This window comes from Globicephala melas, chromosome 3 (genome assembly GCF_963455315.2).
Source record: "Globicephala melas chromosome 3, mGloMel1.2, whole genome shotgun sequence".
Taxonomy (NCBI): domain Eukaryota; kingdom Metazoa; phylum Chordata; class Mammalia; order Artiodactyla; family Delphinidae; genus Globicephala; species Globicephala melas.
In genome coordinates this window covers 89,379,288-89,407,057 of record NC_083316.1, presented here as the reverse complement: position 1 = coordinate 89,407,057, position 27,770 = coordinate 89,379,288, and the positions used below count along the sequence as shown (strand labels likewise).

General features: G+C 35.3%; 1 protein-coding gene across 1 annotated transcript in view; it reads right to left on the bottom strand.

Annotated features, from left to right (window-relative positions):
* MAN2A1 (mannosidase alpha class 2A member 1) overlaps positions 1-27,770 on the bottom strand; it is a 161,888-nt gene that overhangs the window by 40,982 nt on the left and 93,136 nt on the right. Inside the window, exons 13-16 of the mRNA XM_030869905.2 lie at positions 6,105-6,270; positions 4,563-4,781; positions 3,716-3,838; positions 466-580 (exon numbers count right to left, since the gene is read on the bottom strand). Coding sequence (XP_030725765.2) covers positions 466-580; positions 3,716-3,838; positions 4,563-4,781; positions 6,105-6,270 — 623 coding nt within the window. The remainder of the gene's footprint in view (positions 1-465; positions 581-3,715; positions 3,839-4,562; positions 4,782-6,104; positions 6,271-27,770) is intronic.

Genomic DNA, 27,770 nt, shown 5'->3' with positions numbered 1-27,770 from the left:
TAAATTCTAGTAGTACACTATGACAATACATTCTATATTTAAGGCAGGCCGTGTGTGTGTGTGTGTGTGTGTGTGTGTGTGTGTGTGTGTGTGAGACAGAGGTAGTCAGTGATCCATTAATTGAAAGCCACATTTAATATAATTTCCATTTTATACGATAAAACCACTATACTGTTTTTAAATCTGAGAAATGAGCACATGACTTAAGACAAATACTGCAATAGGAAAGAGAAGATATACAGAAGAAAAGAACAAGTATATGTAAGGCGTTAAATGTTTTACCATTTTTAATTATCAAAGGGTAAATACTACATTTTAAATCATATGATAAGTCTGATGTCAAGGTTAGACAGATGATTGTTATCTCCGAAAACCAACTGCTAATTTATTAAAACCAACAAAAGAAAAGCAAGAATTCAAGAATCAGTATACATTTGTTTCACATCTGCGTTTCTGTTTTCTTACCATGTATGTTGTACAGTCGAACTCTGTGGGTAACATGTTCAAAAAAGCAAGTCACGTCCGAAAAAAACCTTCCATGTTGCACTATGACAAAGGGTGGTGTTGTGTAAACATAAGGCTGAGGAGGAAATCACATTTTTAAGAAAAGTATTTTGGCTTTTAGTTTTTCCAAGGAATGTTTATTATAGTTTCCAAACTGGCAAATGTATATCACCTGATACTTGTAATTTTAAGTGAAAAACAAACCTTACGAGGTATCAGAATATGTGCATGCTACAAAAATTGAATATAAGGTTTTGCATTAGACAAAAACTGCTGAAAATAGAAAATAAAAATCGTACAACCTGATTGGCCTAGATGATCTACAAACATTTCTCCCAGATATAAAAATTTCTAATTAAAATCTTTCTATATTGTCCATATGTTGTTTATTAGAATGAGCAATCGTTCTATAGCAGTGACATTTTCTCAGGTAAACATTTATTATAACCATGGCTCCCTAATGTTCAGGGGTTGGGAAGGTGGCTAGGATGACCACAGGGAGTCATCTTAAGCAAACAGGAAGCAGGAATCAGAAACATAGTTTAATCACAGTCAGGTTTACTACTCTAACACTGCCCTTTTACTCACAAGAACTAGCTGAATATAAAGCCAACTTCTAAACTCGGAAAAACTATGGCAACCACTGGTTTAGTTTTCATTATTTAGAATCTAGATTAAAGAAACTATGGGAATAAAACACATAGCTTATATGACACAGAAAAAAAATTTAAAGCATTTATGAAGAATTTTATTTTCTTAAGTATTACACACCTTAGAAAGCTCAACAATAGCCTAAAAAGCTAGGCTTGCAATGTAGCACAAGATTTTTAGAACTGTGTAATTTTCTTCCAAATTTACCTCTTTGGCTAGAGAAAAATATTCTGAAATTAATATAATGCTTTATAGTTAACAAAGTTTTTGTTCCTAATTACCATATAGCTAGAAAGTAATGGAGGAGAATGAAACCTAGGACGGTGATGTCCGGGCCTTTTTCTGATAAACTCAGCTGTCTCTTTCCCTGATGTTCTTTTATTTCTTCTTTGTAAACATATGATGATTCTCTTTATCCTTCTATCTAATATTAGAACTATTTAAAGATAAAATCATTTAAAATAAATTAGTAATTATAATTGTCCATGTATAATATTCTATAGCATAGCTACTTTTTTTTTTAAAAGAAAATGTCAGTCAAAACCAAATGCCTGTCTAATGACAAAAGCTGTTAAGTGAGAAAACACTGATGTAGCTTATACTTAGGATCCACTGCCTATCCTGAAATGCCTACTATGAGCTGTAGCTTACCTTTAATTCCTCAATGATTTAAAAAAACAGAAACAATGACAAATAACTAGAATCCTGAGTGTGGCCTACACAATCTCTTAAAATCTATATTTGATTTTGGTTAACAAGCTTTTCTAGAACAAAAGTAACTTTTTCAGGAGACAGGACCCTAGGCAACAAAATACGGAGAATAATTTATCTTAAAGTGGAGAAAACCTGTGTAAGTGTAAAAGCAAAGGAAGAAACTCTAAAGAAAAAAATACAAAATTGACTACACAAAAATTAAAAACTACTACATAACACAAAAATAGAAGAATTAACAAACTAAATGACACATTGAGAGCATAAATAGGATATAGGATTGCAATAAATAGGAAAAAGGATTAATTTTACCATATATAAAGAATACTTACAGATCCACAAGTCATATCGATAGAAAAATGGTCAAAGAACTTAAATAGGAAACTCATAAAAGAAATATGAAAGATAAAGACATAAAAAAGTTCAACCTCACTAATAATCAGAAAAATCTTAACAGTAAAATATTTTTCACTCATTATTATAAGTAAAGCATTTAATATGGCTAATTCTCAAAGCTTAGAATAGCATACTAGAGAGCTACTCTCAGAAAAACACTGGTGGGAGTGAATATGTATGCCATCTTTCTAGAGGGAAGATAAGTAGTACGTATATGTCAAAAGCCTTAAAAGGCTTCATCCACTGACACAAAATGACTCTTCTGGAAAGCTATTCTCAGGAAATAATTAGCACTGTACAAAAAGAATGCTACAGAGAAAGCTTATCACAATGTTACAGCAGTAAAGTACTGGGAGAAAATGTACATATGCAACAATAGGAAATTCTTTTTTTCCCCACATATATACACACAAACGCACATGTTTTTTGTGTGAGAACACTTAAGTTCTACCCTCTTAGCAAATTTCAATTATATAATACAGTGCTATCAACTAGTTACCATATTATATATCAGACCCTCAGACCTCATTCATCTTATAGCTAAAAGTTTTAAAACACAAAAGTGTATATTAAAACTGTGTTTTCAGGGCTTCCCTGGTGGCGCAGTGGTTGAGAGTCCGTCTGCCGATGCAGGGCACACGGGTTCGTGCCCCGGTCCGGGAAGATCCCACATGCTGTGGAGCGGCTGGGCCCGTGAGCTGAGCCTGCACGTCCGGAGCCTGTGCTCCGCAACGGGAGAGGCCACAGCAGTGAGAGGCCCGCATACCGCAAAAAACAAAAAAAAAACAAAAAAAACAACCGTGTTTTCAAAGAACATATCAAATTGTGAGCACTGTCTCAATGAAAAATAAAATATGTTCATGTAGGAAGACAAAAACTTAAAAATGGGGGAAAAAAGATATGCACAGAATAAAAGACAGTAAAAATATATCAAAATGTTGGCAGGGGTTTTCATGGGCTTGTGGAATAGTTGGCAAATTTTATTGTTTTCTTAGTTTTCTGCATTAAATGTGCTAAGATTTGCATATACTACCTTTACAGTCAAGGGTAGGAAAACATTTTTTTGTTTGCTTTATAATAGTGCTAAAATTTAAGGAGAAAAATGGCTCAGTGGTCAATCTATTTTTCTCATATGGCTAGGAATTTTGTGTCTATATATATGCCATGCCACATATGTACACAACAACACAGCAGCACCCTAATCTTAAATCAAATCTAGTTTCTTTCCATAGAAAGCATTTGTCCACTGTAGCATCCTAACTGAATTTCAACTCTGAGAAATTATTTGTTTATCTAACATTCAACTAGAAATTGCTGTATGTCAATAATGATATATATAATGGAGCCAACTCATTTATTCCTAATAGATAACAAAATATTGAGATGCATTTATTTTGCTACTCATTATTCTTTCAATAAGTGCTTATTCACTGCTCAGCTCACCAGCACTTACCTTGGCTTCCCCATCTGGTAAGAAGAGGTAGGCACCACTTTTGTCCTTTTTACTCGTGGTTCCATACCATGAAAACTGCACTTTTACTTCATGACTTTTACCATCTCCTTTATTTATCATTTCCTAAGGATAAAAAAAAAAATTAAGGTAACTCACAATTAAGACATTAACAAGTTGTATCTAGTTACACGTATATGTCAATTCCAAAAAAAAAAATTACCTGGCAATAGATTCAAAAATGATAACATTCACCCTCTAATACTCACAATTCTTAGATAAACACTCAAAATTTTATACTTAACCTTAGGATTTAAAATCTTTGCCATAGGAACAAAAAGAACACATTTCACCAAGGAAGAAAGAGATATACAAATTAAGAGATTAGACCAGTACTTCTCAAACTTTCTGTAGCAAAGGAGTGGATTTACTTTTATTTCCAATATGCATGGAACAATATTTTTGTAAAATACAATGAAAGTGAATTACTAGAAAAATTAAAGTGATATGCCAAATATACACTCAAATTTTTTATTATTAGATTCAATAGGCATAATTTTACTCAGTCAAATTACTTTAAAGTTTCCATAAACATTTCTAAACAGCCACAGCTTCCATACTTATCTTGTGGACAAATAACAAACAGTCCACTGAGCAGCACCCCCCACAGACCACACTTATAAGGAGCAAGTGGTCACTGTGGACCACAAGGAGAAGGTACATATAGCTTACATCTATCCTTTCTCCCAGAGAATCTGTGTCCACTTTTCCCACTTTGCAGAAGTAATCTGCATATATTATAATAAAAGTGACAAGACTTCTATAAATTTCAGAACTATTCAGAACATACCTCCATAAGCCCAGAGTGACCAAACCGCAGCTTAATAAAGGAGTTCTCTAGAGTTATATCTTCTTGAGCACTTTTTATATTATTCATGTTGAAAATTCCTTTATTTGCTATATGACCATTATATAGGGCATATTCAGCTAAATGTGGATTTGAACTTGCTGTTTCCAAAATCTTATATACCTTCAGTCCCAATGGTGGCATCTGTGCTAGAAAAGAGATCTTTACAAGATAAAGGAGAGAATTTATTAAAGAGAAATGTATCTACTGAAAGGAAACCATATATACTTCTAGTAAAAAGGAGAAACTACCATATTTAAAAAAGAGAATATAGTAATATTCCATAAATATATTTTGATAACTTATGGGTAGAGTATCCACATCTCTGTTTATCCAGGGAAACTAATAACTTCAAGTGGGTAAGACTATCAAAGACATTACTGCTTTCATCCAATATATGAAATTATGTGACCATCCTCAATTGTCCTACGGTGCTCATAATGGATGCTCAGACAGGGAAATGCTCCACGAAGGTAAGGGTTTATTGTGAACAATGATTTTTCCTAATTATTAGGAATCTTTTAATAATACTATAATATTTCAGTACATTAAAAATAAAAATGGTAAGTGTAACAATATATATATTAAGCACATTAGTTCAATCAACACCAGCCATCAAATGCCTGGGGGCCAGCAGACACTGAACAAGGCATGGAGGATGCACCCATGACTCCTGCCTTCCAGGAGCTCCTGTTCCATTCTCTAAATGGGGTGTTTCCTGTAAAATCTGACCAAAACTGGTGTTATACTTTCCTTTCTATCTAAAGGATTATGAATTTATAAGAGCAGCCAGCAATGGCTTTTAATTTTCTTTTAGAGTTCCTAGCTTATGTCTGTGTCTTTAGGGTTTGGAGAACAATTTAAATTGTACTCCAAACTATAAAATTTAGATCTTTCCAGTGATATGGGGGTTCAGTTTAATATTGCTTATTTTAAGACATTTCCCCCCAAAAATGTCTATTATTTGAATCCAGATTTTTTCCATAATTATCTCAGAAAAGAAGCATCTTACTTATTTTAGGAAGTCTTTCTTTCACAGTATATTAATGCCACCTTTGCAGTGAAAAGTTGAAAGTATCCCAAGTTATTTAGAAGGATGGTATTTATCTCCATTTCCATATTTATAACTGTCATTAAATTAAGTTAGACAAAAAGTTCAAAATTTTATGAGAAATGATTACTTCATGACTTCAGGAACAAGTTACAATAGATATACAAAGATATACAATATACATACTAATAACATTCTAAAAATAACATACAACACACATACTAACAAAGATATTGATATTTTGGAAAACACAGGATCTATTTTCCTTTAGTGTCATTTAACTCACCAGTTAAATCCTTTGGCATTTACACCTTTAACCACTTTACATACACCAACTTGACAGCTCTCAGGGATATATATTAATACACATATAAACTATATACTGGTTATGCTTTTTTCATGTTGCCTCTCTAAGTTCTATAGAGAGCACATACCTCATAGGCTGTCTGTGAAACAGTACTTGCTGTATCCCACACTGCACTCATTTGAATTTCCACGGGCTTTCCTGAAGCAGAGGATACTTGCGCTGTCGGGGAGCTCACACAGACTGAGACTACTGAGTTTCGGTCTTGTTCTGAAGGATTGTAGACCACAAGATACCTGCAAAAACAGTCGCTTTACTATTGGGGTCTCAAGATATTTGAACTTTTCCACATTATTTGTGAGATTTCAGGTCATAGACAGTCATAAAGCCAACACAAGGAGAAGAATTATAAGAAACAGTCTGGTAAAACTTTTGGAGAACAGGCAATTTCATCACAACAAATACCACACAGTACAAAGAGTAATGAAATAATGACTCAGACATTCTAAGAATAAATGTTATACAAATGAAAGACATTAATACAACTATAATTAAGTTATTTCTATGTCCCAGAAAATGACTTATATACATATGGTTTTATTGGTCTTTCTAAAATAACCAGCCCTATACCATTACTATCCTGATCCCTGCCTAACTCACTGAACAAGAAAATACATAAATTGTCTGTTTGCATTTTAGTCACAACTAATTTCAATTAAAATTCATTTAGTTCATTCATTTTAGATCATTAAAACACAGTGAAATGTACAGCTATACATGCAGAATCACGTAATTCACATATATATTTTATACACAGGGGCCCTTATTATCCAAGAGAGTTGGTTCTAGAGGAAAGGTCATTTGAAGTGAATCCACTTAAAATAGAGGATGAAATTTTATAATAAATAGTGGTAAAATAATTGATTGGAACTTGGCTAGAAAAGGGAAATAACGACTATTAAAATAAGTTTAGGCAATATTTGCAACTAAGTATAATTCTTAGAATGAAGTAGGGTTTTTGGCAAAATTTTTCCAACAATATTTTATATTAGTACATTATGACATCCTTCACATAACATTTCATTTTTACAGGATGGTTTTAAACATAACTATATTTATAAAAAATATTCAAGGACTTAATCATTTTTCTAAAAGTTCTCTCTCAATTCTTTGATATTTAAATAATTGTCAGTTGAATCCCCTAACATCCTTGGTTTTCTCAGTAGCATAACTCTGCTGGATCCTCACTGCTTCATGGCTTTGCCTGTGAGTAAAAACGTTCTAGATCATCATGTCACAGACTTCATGAATTATGCACTCTTTGTAACATTTATGATTTTACTTTATAAACAATTTGCATCATATTATCTTCAAATAAAATAAGCAGTATCAAAGAGGATATTTGACTAATAATATAACTGATTCAATAGTGAATATTTTCATGATCTGAAATATTTTGCTTTCCTACATAATTTTGTAACTTCAGGAACACAGAAATGAATAGTCAGTCAACCACTTCTCCCTCTTACCCATAGGTGATATCAGACTTGGTCCAAACAAGCTAGCATTGTTTATTTAGTGCATCAGAAAGCCTAGCAGCGCTCTTTTATCCTATATGTGTCCTGTATATTTCAACTGCATTGCAAATGGTTTGTCAGGAAATAAAATTAATACAGTGGCCAAAACTAAAGTGAAGGATAACAGAAAAGCACAAAGGAAAAGAAAGAGGATGTAGTGTAAAACCTATAAAATGTTTGATTTATAAGTTGTTTATCAGCTGAAGCACTTTTGATTGAGACACTACTGTGAGATACCAAAGGTAACAATATATGACAATAAGAACGTCTCTGGCTCCTATTAGGCTTGTAGTATATACATCAGGATCACAAGATCTAACTTACACCATTTACGTTCATTGAGATTCCACATGTATACGAGAAAAGAGCAGCTGAAGCATGCAGGCAAAAACATATCTACAAAGGGCACTGAAGCCTCAAAGTGCTAGGCAAAACCCCATTTTTATCCACAGAAGCAATTCTCAAGGAGAGTGAGAATACTGCCCCCTTGAGAGGTGTGCTTAACAGACTTACCTGAAGGAATCAACCTATTTGCACCCTCCCACTGCCCTCCACCAGAGCTCACGTTTTGCCTGATTGTTCTCCTATCACAAACACACCTGGAGAATCACAAATGCCAGGGTTCATTGTTATCAACTACACTATATTATATTCCTCAGGTACACGGGAGAAGAAAAGCAGTTGAGGATCACTCATGTCCAGCACCGAAGATGTTCAAACCAGCATCCCAGAAATGAGTGACTTACTACTGAACCCCATGTGCCCAGAGGCTTAGAGCCAGTATGTGAAGAACTCTAGAACATGTAGTCTGAAGACTTAGGCCAGTCCCTTAATTCTGCAGAAGTCATGAGGCAGACCTAGGTACAGAACCCAGCATCCCCACTCTGATGCTCTACTACCCAGAGCTGGCTATAAAGGCTCTGATAATAAAATATAAAGTGTCCAAGCAATAAATTAGGTAGCAAGCACCCAAAACACTGATTCTTCCCAGCGAGGAAGAAAATGACTCAAATTTAAAGCAAATAATAATTTCAACCATACATTTCGTTTTGTACAATATTAAATAGCTTTTTATAATAAGCTGTGAACTAGGTTCTGTTTTGTTTCATTTTCATAGCTAATTAGTATTTGACCATAATGATGTTTCTACTGTACTGAATGATTATGTAATTATCATGTCAGGAATCTATTCAAAAACTAAATGTGTAGAGTATATAATGAGTATAAAGCTGCACTAAGAAAATAATTTTTTAACATAATTAGAGATTCACAGCATGTTCAAGTGCATCACAGCACACATTTATCTGATACACAAACCTCTACGTACATTTCAAGTAGAGTACAGAGAAAGCATTATCATACATGAATTATATTTCCTTGGGAAATAAGTACAGCATCACAAATTAACTAAATTTTCATTGTCATTATCATGTTTAGTAGTCAAACATTTGTTACACTGCCAATATCTCCAAACATGAATCCTTTTAAGTCAATCGTGAACGGAACCAGGAGGTTTCATATCATAATATCATACTCACTTATTAAAAATTAATATTATTTCATCCACACTAACAGATGAAAAGAGTAAAATATCGCTGAAAAATGGGGCTAGTTAATTTCTATTTTATCTTGGAAGTAACTATATAGGAAGCTCAGAAATATTTTTTCCCAATTTCCCCTATATTTGCATTAGCTTCTTATCTATCATCTGTCATCAAGTCACATCCAGCCTCCTAGCTCGCATTATGACATTAAGCCCCTGCAACTTGCCTACAGGCAATTATCTCAATTTTCTATATACAATGAACAACCTTCACCTCATGAAGATACCTGCCAATCAAATGAGAGGGCAAACTATGATCTACTGTGGCTGAGGGAAAAAGGAATGGAGAGAAATGAAAAGACATCTGTACGCTCATGTCAAACTGGGAGTCATTTTAGGAAGAACTATAATTCCACTGTAAACGAGGTTCTGTCCTTGAAGATTCTAATGAGGAGGAGTATATTTAGAATTTCCTCACTCCTTTTGTAGAAATGATTTATGTCATTTATGTCATGTTAAGAAAGACAACAGTGGCATTCCAGGTCCTCTCTCTGAGGCAAATCTAATCAGTGCCTACTATGAACAAAAGACTAGGACCACGTGGACTTCCTTCTTGGACTGGACATAGGGCAGAATGAAAGTAAGATGCCTCTTGGTGAGAGTGAAGCTGGAGTTAACCACTTACAGAGTGCTTCCTGTATGCCGGGGTTCAGTCCTCAGGCCTATAATCTATAAGGCACAGCCTTTCATCCTTCACTGGACAGATAGGAGAGCTGAGGTTCAGGGAGGTTAGGTATGTTGCAGAGGCGCAAGTAGCTACAAGTGCCACAACAGACTTAGAACTCAGTCCTACCCCTATTACCATCTTCTTAACCATCCTAACCACTTTATTCACAGGCCAAGCTTATAACAACCATTTTGACAACTGCGGTTTCCTGTGGAGATTCCCTTAGTTCCTAATTCACTTGAGAAGAACTTTGTCTTCACTGATGCCAAAGATCCCCACAGACCTTCTATATTCAGGAAGCTCAGGATGAACAAAGAGCTATTTACATTTCAGTACATTTTATCTGTGAAAGAAAATTTATAAACTGGAACGCTGGCATAGAAAATATCTTGTAACATATACTAAAGAGTTTATCTTATGACCTCACTGCATGAGAAAAGCAAAAACATTATTCAAAAAACCATTAAAAAATACTACATACATTTATGGCTGTGCAAAGAAGACAGAAATGAAAAATATTTGCAAGTCCCCTGTAAGTGCAGTTTAAAACCAATTAAGCGAACACCAGGTTATATGAAAAGTAATTGTAACTTCATGTGCCTAGTGTAGTACCTGGCATGGAATAACATTCAATAAATAGTTGATGAATGAGTAACACACAAAAATCCCAGTAGGAGAATTTATCATTTGTGAATAATACCTACTAGTGTGGAGCTTTATCATTTTCATTTTGATTATTTTAATTCCTTAAAAAATAGCATCGACAAGCTATGCAATTAACCCCTTTGCAAAGATGGGGGAAATGACAGATCCAAGATCACAGAGAAAGTTAAGAACAAAGCAAAGAGTAGAGCTCACTCTGTTCAATTCTTAATCAATGACAGCATATTAAAAAATTCAAACAATATATTCATCTTCTCTAAGTAGCCTCATTAGTGGAGCATCATCTAAAGAAGAGTAGTAACCTTTGTACCGTATTCTGAATACGAAAATATATAGTTTTATATGTTTACAAAAACTGCACTTTCTAGATATGAACTTTTCATATAGTCTACCTAGTTTTCTAGGTTTAAAACATAATGCTTACCATATTAGCCAACAGGAAAAAAAAATTAAGCTATAAAAACAAAGGGAGCCTTTCTGAGATACGTTAGATCTTCAAAAATCATGATTAGTTCTGCGAGTCCTTAGCTCTGGAGTCAGATACATTCAAGTTCAAAAACCCACTATAGCACTTAGAATTTGAGAGGCTTTGGACACGTGATTTCATTTCTTCAAGCCTTAATATCTTTATTTACAAAATCAGGAGACAAGATTGCAATTAGGGTTAAATGATAAAATGTTTGGAAAATCACAGAGCTCAGAGCTCAGACCTGGCACAAAGTAGAATCTCAACAGCAATTAAATCTCTCCTTTCCCTTATAAGACCCTCCTGGTGTCCTGACCAGATACCCTGCTACATGAATCACACGAATGGCGGAATGAATGTTTTAATTAACTCAGGTCACTGAGCTGCCTTATATGCTTTCTTATGTAAGGCATATATAAATCTAAATAAAAGAAATTAACAAAACCACCCATGTTATAACATAGATACCTTAAAACAAGAGTTCAGATAATATGGCGGGGGGCTGGAGATAAATAAAGAGATGCACATAATCTACACACGTACAAAGTAACCATATGGCATGTGGCTAAATTAAAAGGCAAGAAAAAAAAAAAAGGACAGAGAGAAGGACTCCTCATGGTATGTGTAGTTATAACCTTATGAATGTGACTACACAGTCCCTGTTCTGAATATCTACAGTCTAGAAGGGGAGAAAGAGAAATTGTTGAGTTCAATATAATACGGTAGGTAATAATACAAAACTATGTACAGTGTGTCTTGTGATACACACAAGAAGATGGCAGTCAGGATGATTAAGAATTAATCAGGAGAGCATTCAAAACAGAAAATTAATTAATACAAAATGAGCAAAATGTATATACAGAAGTTGACAGAACTTTACTGAGGGACATAAAAGTGAATGAATGAAGAGACATACTTTTCTAGGTGAGAAAACTAAAATACTGCAAAATATACAACTCTCCTAAAATTAATTCATGAATCTTATGCACTGCCAACCAAAATCCCACTGAAATCCTTTTACTGGGAGAAAGGGAGCAAAACAATCCTATGATACATCTACAGTAATAGATGGGCAAGATAAATGGTTAAACAAATGCATTAAAACAATATGCCAACACTGATTCTAGATGAATTAAAAAATTTAAAAACAGAAAAAACGATACAAAATCAGTAAGAAAAATAAATATAAAATTTGTGGTACAAATTCTCTTTTTAACCGTAACAGAAAAATACAGCAAAGCAAAAGACTGGCAGATTTGATAACAAAAAGCTTAGAACATTTTCTATATTAAAAAATAAGATTAAAGAATAAAAAAATAAAAGGAGATCAAATTTGGGATATTTGTAAAGTGCTCCTACAAATCAATAGAAACATAAACACTCAAGTGGAAAAAATGAGCATTTTTCTTTCACCAAACTGAAGTTGAAAAATAAACAATGCTTCCACTTCCAGGAGAGATGAAGTAGTTGACGAGAGCTCTCACTTCTATGGGCCAACTAGAAAAACCAGATAAAATACAGTAATCATCTGCTTGAAGGCAACAGAGAACTGCTGAGGAGAAAAAACTGCAGAGAAGAGAGCTGCCTTCTCTAGCCATTTTCACCCTGGGCTGTGCCAATTCTCAGCACGGGAAAGGCTGAGTTCCCTGCAAAACCCAGAACAAAGCCTAGAGAAGTTTCACTGTGGTGGCAAAGAGGCTAAAAGGCACTTGGTGAGGATGTAGAAAGCTTCAAGTGCACAGTTGGCTTTCTCATCAGTCCATGTGCCAAACACTGGGAGCTGCACAGAAAAGGAGGCTTAAAATCTAAACAGAAAGCTTCTAAAAAGTAGAGCAGAGACATATCATGAGGTTTTAGAACCCACCAGGGAATAGGGCCTACAGAATATACCAGGCTATTAGTTGAAAACTTAATGAGCTAGATGAAGAAGACATTGAGAGAATTAGCCTCAATTTAGCACAGCCCTTGACTGGAGTAAGAGTGAACACTCTCTAGAAGATAGTTTCTAGAGCCTATAAGATTTTTCTACACAATGTCTAGCACTTAATATAAAAAGCTGAGACATCTGCAAAGACAGAGCCACATGATTAAACAACAAAAAGACAGAAGAATTAGAACCACACATCTGGATATTGGCGTTAACTGATAAGCCTTTAAAATGATAATTACTATGTCCAAGGAAAGAGGAAAACATGAATACAGTAGATGAAAAGATAAAGAATTCCACCACAGAAACTGAATACGTCAAAAATTAACTGAATGAAATTCTAGAAGGATAAATATTTGAAATTAAGGACTCAGCCGATATGTTTAACAACAGAGTAGATTAAGCAGAAGAGAAGTTAAACTGTTAACAGAGATACTTCCTCTAGATTCTGGGATTTTTAGCGAATATCCTGCAGCTACTTTTTAGACATCTAGATATAAAACACTATTCTACAAAAAGTACGTATTTTTTAAATAATCAGAAAAATACAACCACAAAAACATGTAACTTTTTAAAAGGTCAGGGAGAGATAGCCAAGTAAAAGTAGGGAAATACACTCTAGGTACAGTGACCATAAGAATAATGGCACAGATATATAAAGAAAAAAAGGACATTATTTTCAGGACATACAGGTCATTCAATATCACTAGAATCTACATAGTAAAGCGCATGTCTAAAATGCCAATATATGGAGCTAGAAAGAGAGATAAATCTCAAATCACAGTGAGGAGTGAGGTGTCTTTAAGTCATCACAAATTGCTAAAAACCTTATTATATGGGGTATGGGGAGTGACTTGAAGGTTTAACATGGTCAGATTCATTTTTAATAGGTACTTCTAGTTGCCAGGTAGAGGAAGGATTTAAGGAGTCAAGACTCAAAGGAGGAAGACCAAGTAAATAGCTACAACAGCCAAGGTAGAAAAGGTGAAAACCTAAGTTACAGGAGCTGGTAGAAATGCAAAAAGAGGAACAAGTCTGAGAAACAGGTAGGAATTCTTATTAATAGGAATTTTTGGATTCCTTGGAGAAGGATGCATAAGCCACAAGGAAAAGTCTGTAATTCCTGTTTTGCAGTTAGGGTGGCATAGATATGGTAGCGCCACTAACCAAGATTGAACCCCTAAGGATGGGTGGAAGACATATCAAGATAAAGGTGATAAATCCAGTATCAGACCTCTCGAACTTGAGGTACCTGAGGGATATCTACATAGATTTATCCTGATGTTCTTAAATTAATTATCCCACTTATCCACTGGAAATACACTGGTTTCCAGGTATGGTAGGCAGAATAATTCCGCCCCCCTGCCCACCCCAGGATGTCCACATCCTAATCCCCAGAACCTATGAATATGTTACCTTACATAGCAAAAGAGACTTTGCAGATGTGATTAAATTAAGGGTCTTGGGATAGGGAGATTTCCTGGATTATCCAAGTGGGCCCAATATAATCACAAGGTCCTTATAAGAGAGAGACTGAGAAGTCTAACAGAGAAGGTGGCCACGTGACAACAGAAGCAAGAGGCTGGAATGTGTGTGGAAGGGGCCACAGGCCAAGCAATGCAGGTGACCATTAGACGATGAAACAGGCAAAGGATCAGATTTTTCCCTCAGAGCCTCCAGGAGGAACAAGGCCTGCCAATACTTTGTCAGCCCAGTGAAACTGATTTTGGACTTCTGACCTCCGAAACTGTAGATAATAAATTTGTGTTTTTTTTGAAAGACTAAGTTTGTGGTTATTTGGTACAGCAGCACTAGGGAATTGATACACCAGGTTATACTATTCCTCTTGAAAATGAGGGCCAACTTCTGGTTTCACATCACAAAGACCACCATACACAGAAAAGAAACTCTTGAATGCTGGAAAAGGGGGCAGGGGTGGGGGTGGGCGAAGGGCAATGAGAAGAGCTTGGGGTCCTTGGAACTGGGCCCAAGCAAAGACTGAAGTAAGTGTGTCTAGCCCTCTGACCTGCTCTCTCGTGGAGGACTTCCTCATACTTTCTCATCCGCTGGCTACAAGGTCTGACGTGCCCAAATTCACATTGTCCTTGTGCAAGTGCCCACAGATAACAATAAGGAAAAAGCAGAGGAGAAAACCCCCAGACCTGCACTTCATAAAAAGCAAATGATTGACAGTCCCTTACACTGACCAAGGTGGTTATTTTTAACCTTTTAAAATTCTACTTATCTTCTAATCTTTGAATGCCTTATACAGACACCATTCACTGAAGAAATGCACACATGCACAAGATTTTTCATGTAACTTCCAAGGCCTCCCAGTTTAAAAACGTTTCTATTCCTATAAAACAGGCCTTCTTAAATAGGCAAACATTTAGCTGTTTTCCCATAAAAACCTCTCTAGAAACTATACAATAACAATCTCACTTATCTTCCATGACCAGATATGGGACTTTATATTTGCAAGAGGAAAAATAAAACATGACATTTTATGGAAGCTTCTAATTGATTTTGTAACATATATTATTTGGCCTCATTTAAGGAGAAGAAAAATTCAACACTGAAGAACAGAACACAATTTCATTTCAGCAATCAAAATTAGGATTGCACTTGAATATAGTAGTACATAAATGTTATCTGAATTTCCTAACACATGAAAGTTTATTTCAACATTTTTTTCTACATTTAGGAGAAATAAATTAAAATTCATGGACAAAACTATTATAAATCTATCATCCCATGAAAGTCATTCACCCAAGGGCAAGAGTCAAAAGGAAAGTAAACAAGTGTACTGCAGGGTGATCGAATCTAGTGTGAAGATGCCCTTTATGAAACAGTAAGATGATAGTAGTACCTAAAACTGCTGTTGTCAACTAAGGTTTTGATTTCTGAAAATACCTTACAAAATCCAAGAACTCCATTAAATATTACTGAGAAGAGTTCTTAGTTTAGATGAAAAGTATGCAATTATTAAGAAAATATTCTAGAAAGCTCTATGTTAGAAGACATTACCTTGTGTAGAGAATTGTGTTTATAATACTAATAGGCAAAGCAGTAAATCAAAAATAAAATTTTATATTATTAAAGGGATATTTTTTGCTACTTTTAACTCAAAGTAAATTTGACTTGGTAAGTGGCAGAGAGTTTTCCAGATGTTAATAGTAACAACAACAACAATAACAGTAATACCAAACAGCTAGCACTAACGAGCCTTTAGAACAGTGCCTAGCATACAGCATGTGCTGTACTTGAATTAACTCCTTTCAGCTTCACAACCAACTTATCAAGTTCTAAAATCATGCCCATTTTATAGATGTGTAGACTGGCTTGGTATCCAGCTCCTGGTTCACAGCCATTTAAATGGTAGAGCCAGGATTCAAATTCAAGCAGTCAGGCTTTAAGGCATCTTGGAGGGGGGGTAGGTGGCCCTGCTCTTCTCCAGTGGGTAAGGGACTCGGGGTGTATATGCTAGAAGCACAGAGTCCCACCAGAGTTCCATTTCCCCAAGTCTCTCTGAACTCTGCTTCATCAGAGGGCTCCACCTCCACCCTAGCAAAGAGCCCTCACTCTGAAAGCCCCCAACCAGCTGTAATGGCAGGACTGGGGTAAGGGGTTTTCTCTGAGGTGATGAAACTGAGCTACTTATCAAAGCTGCTCTAATAACAACACAAGCTGTTCTTTCAGTAGTTCTTACTTTATGTAAGAGGCAGTGGGAGAGGAATTGTTAAATTACAGGTCTTCATTTTGCAATACTGGTGATATTTTGGAAAATAGTTTCCTTATCCTATGTCCCAGTTACTGAACAAACTTGGTTATTTTCCAGAGTTGAGTTTTCTACCCCCAAACTTCCTTTTCCAGTGTTCATCCAAACGAATGCTTTATAAATGATTTGTGTTGTAACAGACAAAAAAACTAAATGTCAGTTGGATGTAACCCTGGGGATTATCTACTTTAGCCCCTCTCTCCCAAGACATATTGCAAATGCAACTAACGTTTCAAAAAAAGAAGGCTGGTTAGTGCCAGAGGTGGGACCAGAATGAGCCCTCTGACTCTCAGTCCAAGGCTCCCTTCACAACACTGTGCTCTTTCCAGGTATCTGACAGTAAGATCTGCCCAAAGCTCAATGGTATAGAAGCAAAAGAGTATCATAAATGTTCGAATTTATAGCTGCAAATGCAACTCAATACTATAAATTAAAATCTTAACCCTCAAAAGTAGAACTATATTTCAAGCTTTCCTACATTGAGAAAAGCATTTCTAAAAGCATAAATAAAACCACAACCAAATTAGAACTAACATGTAATTTTATAACTTTTTTAAACAAAATAAGGTTGAAAAATCTTGCAATTATTCCCAGTGCATAAGAGAAAATAGCAAGTCAATGAAAAGGATGAATATTCTTTTCCAACTATTCTAAAATTTTTGATACTAAAGCAATAAAAAGAAACAGACACAAAAACTGTACATAATTTGGCTGACCCCAAGAGTCTTGTCACCAGTTAAGATGCTTTCACTCTGAGAGAGTTTTGCCTAAAACAAAAACACCATCTGTTTTACCTAAAACATTAAGATGTTCTATTTTCTTGTCAATTCAGAAATCACATCTGTAACCATTTTCTGAAAAGACAGCAAAAGACATTATATTTATGGGTGACTGCATAAGGAATGATGTTCAATCAAAATGTAATTTTCATCTACTAGAAGAAAATTTCATTTCTCCAATGACTGTAACGCCATAACTTTGGAGGAATACATAGTACATAAACAGGCTGATTTTTACACATAAAAAGATCTTAAAAGTTAATACAGTAAAATAAGGTTATTTTGTTGTGAAAGACAAAAATGGCAAATACGTTTGTATTCATTTTGACAACTGAAAACCTATCTTGTGTGAGGCTTTCAGGTGAAGAGAAAACAACAACTTTTTACTGTTGCAACATCTCTTCATGCTAGTGAGCTATCATGTAAGAGGTAAAAATATGAAAACAACAAAAACACAAACCACTCTCTCTTTTCAAAACACTTTTACACAATATCAGTTCTGGGAAAGATACCCTACAATCCAGTGAACCGACTGAAGAAGATACAAAACACTAGAAAAAACATCACTCACAGTGAAGGCAAACACCATGTCACAAGAGATAAAGAACACGTTTCGAAGAAAAACACACAAGCCATCCAAACACCTATAGTACTTTGAGTATACATTAAGTACCTACAAAATATCAAAATCTAAAACCCAAGTATGTTTTAGTTTGAAAAGTACCCCAATTTCACAGTTAATTTTCTTGCCTAAAAAAAATAAAGCTACTCTCCAAATAAGGATGAAATAAATAAGTCCAAAGGCTCTATTTAAAATGTTTCTTTTACCACAAAGTTGTGAAGTGTTCTGAAGTCCAAGATGGGCTTGAAGCCCTCCCTGACTTTTTCAGGATCAGGATACCTTCACTAAAATCCTTTTCCTTGTTCCTCTTGTAGTGCACGGTTTATTAATCTGCATTCAGAAGGAAAAAAAATCTGGTTCAGAAGAATGGAAGACTTTGAAATATGCCACATCACTTCAGTCTGTGCTCTGAACTGCTCTGAGTTAATGAGTTTTGTGTTAGCAATTTCAGAAGACATGATGGACACTGGGAGGAAGAGAAGAGAGAGGACAGAGAACTAAGTGTGCACAAAACTAGAAAAAATAAGGAATCGCTCTCACATACTCGTCAATTCTCCCCAACCCAATACAAATCACTCAAGAAATCATTCATACGCCAGATATTTAATTTACTTTAACACTTTCACAGTGCATGACATAACTCCAACTAATGGGGGAAAAAACTTGGGTGCTACAAGCAATAACACAGAACAGAATCACTCAAACTTTGCACTTTCCTTAGATTCTACAAAGTTACTTATTTCCAAATACCTCAATTGGAAATTATTATAGTCCTTCCTAGATCGTAGGTGGTAGTCCCCATGCTAACTCTGCCTTCATATTGTAAGATATCAAAATAACATCATAATCCTACATATAGAGGCACATATTACTGTTCCCTATCTTCTGCACTTTCTTGATTGTGGTCCTTGATGGAGTAATTGTAAGATGTTGTAAGCAATGTGCAAAAGTCACTTTAATTTCATTAGACAAACCACACAACTTAAACACCCTGTGTAAACTTAATTCACTGTATAATAATCTGACAACAATAAATTAGAACCACACAGCTAGTTAAGAAAGTTTGATTTAAAGTATAAACAATAAAAAGGCAATTAAAACATAGACTAACCAGGAAATTTAGCAGGTGTTCACTGAACATGTAACTACTTTGCCATTGTTTTTAAACAAATAAACATTAAAACAATCATTTAAAATGCAGTCTGGGGCTTCCCTGGTGGCGCAGTGGTTGAGAGTCCGCCTGCCGATGCAGGGGACGCGGGTTCGTGCCCCGGTCCAGGAAGATCCCACATACCGCGGAGCGGCTGGGCCCGTGAGCCATGGCTGCTGAGCCTGCACGTCTGGAGCCTGTGTTCCACAACAGGAGAGGCCACAACAGTGAGAGGTCCGCGTACCGCAAAAAAAAAAAAAAAAAAAAAATGCAGTCTGTTCAACCACTTCTACAAATGAAATCTAAATCCAATAAATCTAAAATAATTTTGTACCTAGGAACAAAAATCACAGCAGACTAATTATAAGGGCCTGGAAAGAAGTTGCACTTTTCAAGTTTATGTAAAATTGATGAAAAGAATGGTTTCAGATACCATACCCTGAAAACACTAAGGAGACATTCCACATTGTGACTCTTTAACTTTTTGAGAATTCAAAAGAGTTTTTTTAAAAAAATATTTTCTGGTCTCTGTAATAAATTAAGAGATAAGTTGTTCTTCTCAGTCTTCATGTTACCCTAATTTTCATCATTTTGCAGAGCTTTTTCACGTGTTTCCTATGATAACTTTCCATTTACTTATCCTCACAGAAATAGATATCCAACACAAGAGGGAGGAGATATGAGAATATATGTATATGTATAGCTGATTCACTTTGTTATAAAGCAGAAACTAACACACCATTGTAAAGCAATTATACTCCAATAAAGATGTTAAAAAAAAGAAATAGACATCCATCCAGCCCCTGTGTATGAGAAAGGTACCTCTTGGTCTTTATTGTGGTATTGCTTGAAGTTCATCTCTTATTTAGAATTAGTTATTTGACAAATATTTGTTGAGCACCTACAATGTACCAGGTATTTGCCACGGGATTTGAAAGAACAAGAGCTAATACTTTAGCAAGGGAGATGCACAACCAGAAATAAAGGAAATAATGTTTGTTAATAATGTCTGAAGGATGTAAAGAAGATGCAGTAATGGAGAAAAGAATGAGTGAAAAATAGGTTCACATGCATAGATGCAGCCTGACTGCAAGTTCCCAAAAGGCTACTATCCAAGGGGGCTATTGTCTGTAGCATTCAGTCTTCTACACCAGCTCTGCTGTTCTGAACAAATGGAGGGCTTCTTTCTTCAACAAACAATATCAGGTACTCTTCTGGCCCATGCCACCACCAACAGCGATTTCCTTGAGTGGATACTGCCCTAGATCAATGCTCTGTCATCAGTTCCCCATTTGCTCCTGCCTATTTTATTTCTGGCAGATTCAGTCTCCAAATTGGTTGTAAAATAGAGACACAGTGAAAGCCATCAATGTGGTTAAGGCTGGCAATAGATCCATTAACTGAAAGAGTTAAAGCTGACTTGAAAGTAAAAATTAAAGTAGGACATCTTTAAGGTGCATGTGTGTGTGTGTGTGTGTGTGTGTGTGTGTGTGTGTGTATATATATACATACTTTACCATAAAACATACAAATGTGTATCATGTCCCAGTCTACTGATGTAAGAGCAAAGCTCCTGCTTTGATTATGGGACCACTAATTGGCATTCTCTGTCATATTTTCTGCATAACCATACATATGATAAATTATCTGTGGTTTCTAGCTTAGTTTTTCTAAAGTAGAACAAGAACTTAAACACTTAAAAGTATAAAGCAATCTGAGTGCAGATTGCTTCTACATCTTTACAATTTCTTCCCAAATCTTTTGTAGTCATCTCGTCAGTATTTATCAGTGACTCAAAGCACTCAACTTTATATTAAAACAAAATCTTTTTGCTTAATTCATCAGTTTAATAAAAATCAAATTATCAGAGAAAAATAACAAGAAAAACTGATTTGGGAATAAGTAATTGATTGGTGGTAATCACACAACTCAACTGAAATACTGGAGAGAAAGAAGTGTGCCAGTCTGCTAGCTAGTAGTCTATTAGCAACAAGGTCAGGGTGCCATGGGCACAGAAAAGAAATGTAGAGCATCAGTTGATCCAGCTGGTCAATTAAGTAGAGGTTTTTTAATAGAGATCTTAGGCAAAGAGGATGAAAAGTAAAGAACAGCTACCTATCTAGCTATAAAAAGTAGCACCTTCCTTGTAGAAAAACATTTGTCCATTTTTCTTGTTGGTAAAGTACCAGAATTTCAAAGCCTTGGGGGCAGACATTATGGAAAGGCAAAGGAATCAATCTCCACACCTGCTTTTAGAAACCTGCATGGTGTCTTTATTTCTAACTGTTTATCGTTGGTCAGTGACTAACTGCATTTCTCAGTCCAGGTCGATCAGCGGTGCAGCTTGAGGTTATCTTAGATTGTGGCAATAGGGTGACTGTCAAACCAAGGTTTTGGTGCTCCTCTGACTGTCATCTTCATGTTTTCATGAGTTTTAATAAAAAATTGAGAGAGTCAGTCTCAGGGTTCCTAGTCAGCCATCATATAAAATGAAACTGTCAACATTTTAAAAAAAGAAACATGTAATAGGTGTTATTTCATCTAAGTCAATGTGAGGTTGAAAGAGTATTTCAGGAATTAATACTCATCATTCCTGATATAATAAAATAAATAGAAATAATAAGGGTGGGGAGAATAGTGTGGGAAAGGTGGAGTCTTTCCTCCTACTCGCTCCCCAAAGATCTATTTCCCTGAAAAATCAGGGAGAAAGCAAACCAGTGAATGACTGACTTAAAATGGCAAACTCCAGGCAAGGTTATTTATTTTCCTTGCCAGACGTGACTGTTCGTTCCAAAACTAGTTCCAACCACTAGGCAAAGAAGTTTTAACATAAAGTTAACTAATGTACCATGGGGAAGGTATCTCCAGTTCCCTAAGAAACTTCTGATTGTTTAAATAATATACTATATTCCACTCAGTCTTCTGGGTAAAACATGCCCTCTAAAAATATTCCAGATTACAACCAGGCTGAAACGTGCTTCTGGATAATCAGAGAACTGGTCAATATACATCTTAAAAACAGTCATAATTAACAAAACACAACTCAGGTGGAATGTAGATGAAAATACACAAATATCCTTCACAAGGAATTAATATTTAAACAGAAAAGAATCTCAGAGAAGAGTTTAGGAACTCATCCTTCAAGTCCAGTAATGACTCAACTCATAAATGGACTATGCAATTAATACCCAGATAGACCTAGACTAGAAATAGCTCAGCTTTTTTGAGTCTCCGGTACTGTCAGTTAATAATTCCCCCATTAAAAGAGAAGTTCTAAACTAGTTTTCTCAGGAAAGGACATTTGGGCTGCTCTCAGAATAACAGGACCTCTGGAGAGTACAGTGTCAAATCCTAGTCAAATCATGTATTCTATTATCACCTTGAATTCCCTTGGTATAATTTTAAAATGCAACCCACCATTTTCAAGAAAAAAAAAAAAGCTCAATCTTCTTGATTATATCCATTTATCTTTCTGCTAACTAATGTGAAGACACTTCTATACTAGCTTTCTAGTACATGATAAGACTTGAGCTTGAACATTACAATCCATGAAAAACAAGCACAGTCCTTACACTAATTATCACTGCTAATGCTTTTCCATCTCCCCCAAAGAAAAACAGTGAATATTCCAAACAATAAAAATAAGGTTGTGAACTTGGTTTCTTCACTTAAAACTTATGTTTAAATAACTGGTAGAGATGTTAGATACTTTCTTACTTACATTCTGACTTGGTATAAAAATAGGTTGATGACATAGTGACCAATCAGAAAATGCCCTAAAGCCTTGAATCCCATCACACTAGTAGATAATTACTACCAGAAGAACTGTTTCTGGGAACAATATTAAAAACACAAAACGTAGAATCAGGCAAATACTCTTATGTCAACAACAATAAAAAAAGTCTTATGATCTGATAAGGCAACTCATTCAGGTATTTGGGAGTATCTTTTGAATCCACTCATTCTGAAGAGCCCCCAAGAATGCAACCCCAACAAAGTTCATTCTACAAGAATGCAATGATGCTGAGATGCAACCCTAAATTTTTCAAGTCTCATAGTATGAAACGCTGAAATCTCAAATGAGCAGTTGTCTAAATGCTGATCAAATTCAAAGCTATATTGAATTACTGCTGATTTTTACTTGTATTAGTATTTAGTGGATTGGAAGTCTTCTGCCACTCAACCTACAAATATTAGATGAAAGAATCAATTGGGGAGAATATACACCAGGATACTACATTTTCACATAGAATATGGTTCACAAAGAATGTGAACCATATTCTATGCATATCTGGTGTCTGAAGTTTAATATCCTCTTCAAGCAATAATAAAATATATTACAACAAATCTTTATTAAATTCTTACTATGTTGGATATCATACCATAGGCATAGTGGTGGACATAAATGACAGAAATAATTCGTACCCTCGAGGAGTTTACAGTCTAGTGGGATTAACTTCAAATAATTATACTGGCAGAAATGAGCCAATCACAATTCCCAGCCATATGGCTGAGCCGTGTTGGACCTGATTTAGATGAAAAATTGGGGCCACTATCATAATGGGATGAGATCTTGGGCAACTTGGGAGGAGGGTGAGTTTATTTTATTTTGCACATGGGAGGTATGTGAATTGTGGTGGTCAGTGGCGAACTGTGGTAGATAGTCCCCAGAGATGACTGCCATCATTCCCTTTGCTTCCTGCACATGCTCCTCACATCAAGTAACGGAGAATAATTCCCCTCTCTTATATCCTGGATGGCCTTAGTGACTTGCTTGACGAGTAGAATGTAGTGAAAATGACATTCTAGGACTTTTGAGTCTAGGTCCTAAGAAGCCTTGCTGTTTCTAGCCAGGTAACTTTTTCAGAGTTCTGCTTTGGGTAGATTCCTCAGATAACTACATAAATTATAGTTAATAATTTAGGCACAGAGAAAGGCCTTGGGGCAAGAAGCCACTGCAGTAGTTCAAGCAAAACATAAAGGATGGCTTAAAACCAAAGTAACAGAAAGAGAGGAGAGGATGGATGTCAGCGATGAGTAAAGCTAAAATCCAAAACACTCTACAATTGATGATACTTAAGGAATGAGAAAAGACAGAAGTCAAAGTGTTTTCTGGGGTTACAGAACCTAGACAGCTAAAAAGAAAATGATGCTCTCAATCAAGATTAGAATCCAAAAAAAGTATATATGGAGAAAAACAGAGGAAATTAAATTAGAGGGGCAGGGAGGTCATCCAACAAACGAATGGCAATACTCCAAGTGAATGGGTTAACAAGTGCCTTTTTGGAGTTCTGTCCTTTTTAAATCTGGCTAAGCCTAGAAAACATTGACTTCATTTGTGTCTCCACATGGTTAATGTTTTCTTTTCAAAGTAATCCCTTCTTTTTCTAGCCAAAAGAAACAGATGTACGATTCCTTACCAATAAATACCTTGCTAAAAATTAAAAGCATTTAAAGGTAAATTTGTAATAGTGGTTTGAATAAATTACTCTCAAACTAAAAACATATCTATTACTTAAAAAGTTAAACTTTCAGATTTACAGACGCAATCTCGATGTAACTTTGATTACATACTTGGTGGCATTTCAAATTATCTACCATTAAAAAAAAAGTTCCTTTATACCTTGTCAAACCATGTGACTTACAGACCTGTGCTGTGGCAACATTTAATCCTGTCCTGCCTGAACGGATGGAATGCTGAAAGAAGACTGAAATCTCTTTGCCTGTCTCAGATTTTACCTTGCATCCTCAGTGTTCTCTAAGTTCCTAATCCTGTAAGTCTTTGTATTAAGTGTCCTTACAGTTGCTTTCCTTAGGCAATTGTGAATGTAGAGAAACAGAAACATCTTTGTACATTTAAGGATTATTTAAGGCTAGACAATTTATGACTTGTCCAGGGTGCCCTAACTTTTAATCACATCTGCTTTCTATACAAAGGCTAAGAATGTATTCATTATACAGCTCACATAACCTTGTGAATTAAATTAGGCTCACTGACATGTACTATGTCACTTTCAGCAGATCATGGACTACTTTTTAAATACTCACAAACTAAATCATGTTAGGTTATAACTGTAATGTTGCCAACAGCATGATCAAATTCATTCACATGTATTATTTAAACTGTATAGATTTAGACCAGTGTTTCTCAACCTTTTTTTATTACAACCTCCTTAAAGATTCTTTTTAGACATTTTTTTCCTAATTATCCCTCTACACAATTTTAATACTACACATAAAATGTTTATCTGTTACGTACTATTATCTGTATCTGTGCTTTGCATATTAAAAAAAATAAGTGTTTTTCACCGCCCCCCACCCTGCCACCAAGAACCAATTCTTAGCCTCCTAGGGAAGACATCTCCCTATTGAGAATGCATGTTTTATTTAGATTAATAATATGTCGTTCAAATAAGTATTATTCTTATAAGCAAAATAAAGCTAAGCCTTAGAGCATCACAGAAGACTCACAAAGAATAGAAGACTGAGTTATGGCCACTCTTTTTTTTTTGTTCTTTTGTTGTTTTACGGTACACGGGCCTGTCACTGCTGTAGCCTCTCCCGTTGCGGAGCAGAGGCTCCGGACGCGCAGGCTCAGCGGCCGTGGCTCACGGCCCCAGCCGCTCCGTGGCATGTGGGATCCTCCCAGACCGGGGCACGAACCCGTGTGCCCTGCATCGGCAGGCGGACTCTCAACCACTGCACCACCAGGGAAGACCATGGCCACTCTTTTGAAACTGCCAATTTAAAGACTGAGAAGTACAGACAATTATTTAACTTTCGGTACCTGCAAAATAAAACTACCAAAGGCTTCCATTTTAAAGGCCATCGTCAGTCCTCCATTCTTCACTGATTTTACTGAAAGATCAATAACTCAGAAAATTTGTGGCTAACAAGTAAAAAATAGATTTTAAAACCAAAAATATAAGTGGTTTTATTCATGAGGTTCTAAAGTTCAAAAAGGACAATAAAGATAAAAATAGGAATCAGACAATCCTAAGTATTCCCAATTCACCTAACTACGGAAACAGGAGCATTGACATTTGGTAGAAAAGAACTCTGAAGATATAATATTAAAATGAAGAACACTATTTAAATACAAACTGTTTAAATGGAAATATCAAAAAGTGACTGTTTTCCTAATAGATTCAAAAAGCCTACTTATGTTTATCTTTAATTAAAACTCTTCAATATTAAAAGCTCAAAAATATATTAATTAATAGACCTCTATCTCCTAACTTTCTGTCCTTAATTAATAGACCTCTATCTCCTAACTTTCTTCCTCTGGCATAAGTAAGGCTGAATTATCACTTACGTCTGGCTAAGGCAAGGACAGAGCACAGAGCATGAGTCCTCTGACTCATTATGGTCCCATCCCCACTGCATCCCACCCACCTTAACATGTACCCACAGGAAGACTAATGGGCTGGGGATGGAGCATGAATTACGTATAGCAAGCATAAGTTATTCTTAGAGTCAGCAAAAAAGAAGATCTTCCCCCAACAAAATAGAAAAAGATAAAAAAGGTAACAGATAAGAGGATTATGCCAAAAGCCAAATAGATTTACTGACACCACAGTTTATTAGGGACACAATATATTAAGAATGCCCATACAACCCAAAATTCATCAAAACATTACTTATTTTAAGACAAAGAAAATGTTTTGTAATTTTACAACTGATTTTTCTTTCAATATCATTATCCTTTCATCCTAACTATGGCCTGGCAATATGAAAGCTTTAAGACTTCAGCAAGACTAAACTTAAGACTTAAACTTTCTTTTCAAATTAATCCCTTCTTTTTTCCAGCCAAATGAGATGTAGGGTTTCTTTAGTATTACTTTAGTGATACTTTAGTATTACTAAAATATACTTACCTTCCTGTTCTAAGGTTGACCTTTATATGCTTTAAGTTTCTATTTACTGAAGAAGTTTAGTCAGCTAAGGCTCTAGTCTATGTTTAACTGAAATCTCAACTTTATTAACAATTATAAAATTTCTGTGATAACTTTGATTCCACTTATTTTAAAATAATTTTAATAAAGTGTAAAATCATGAATTACACTTTACAATTACTCTTTTATTCTACAATTTATAACAGGTGATACTCAATTTCTCAATTTAGGTAGTAAAAAGTTATATTACAAAACTACGCTGTGTATCTGCATACACTGGGTACTGACTGATTGATATTTGCTCATTAAAAATGGATAACTTGGTTAAATAATTGTCAATAAAAACATAAAAGGTTTCTTTGTAAATCAGAGGCAGCCATCCATTAAATGCCCCATTTTTAGGTCGACTGAACACCTTTCCCATTTACTTAAACATAAATCAACAATGTGAAAATGAGGCAGTTTTACAAGCACAATGACAGTTACCTAGTAAATAATTTACAGTAGGAACCCTTATCTTCTAATAGTAATTACGTCTCTTCTTTCATTTAAAAATACAGGATCAGAGATTAGTGAAAACAAGGTAAGTAAATAAAAAGGTAATCAAGAAAGAACACACTCTAAAAATAATCAATATTGTAAATATAAGGTAATTTTTAGAATAAAGCT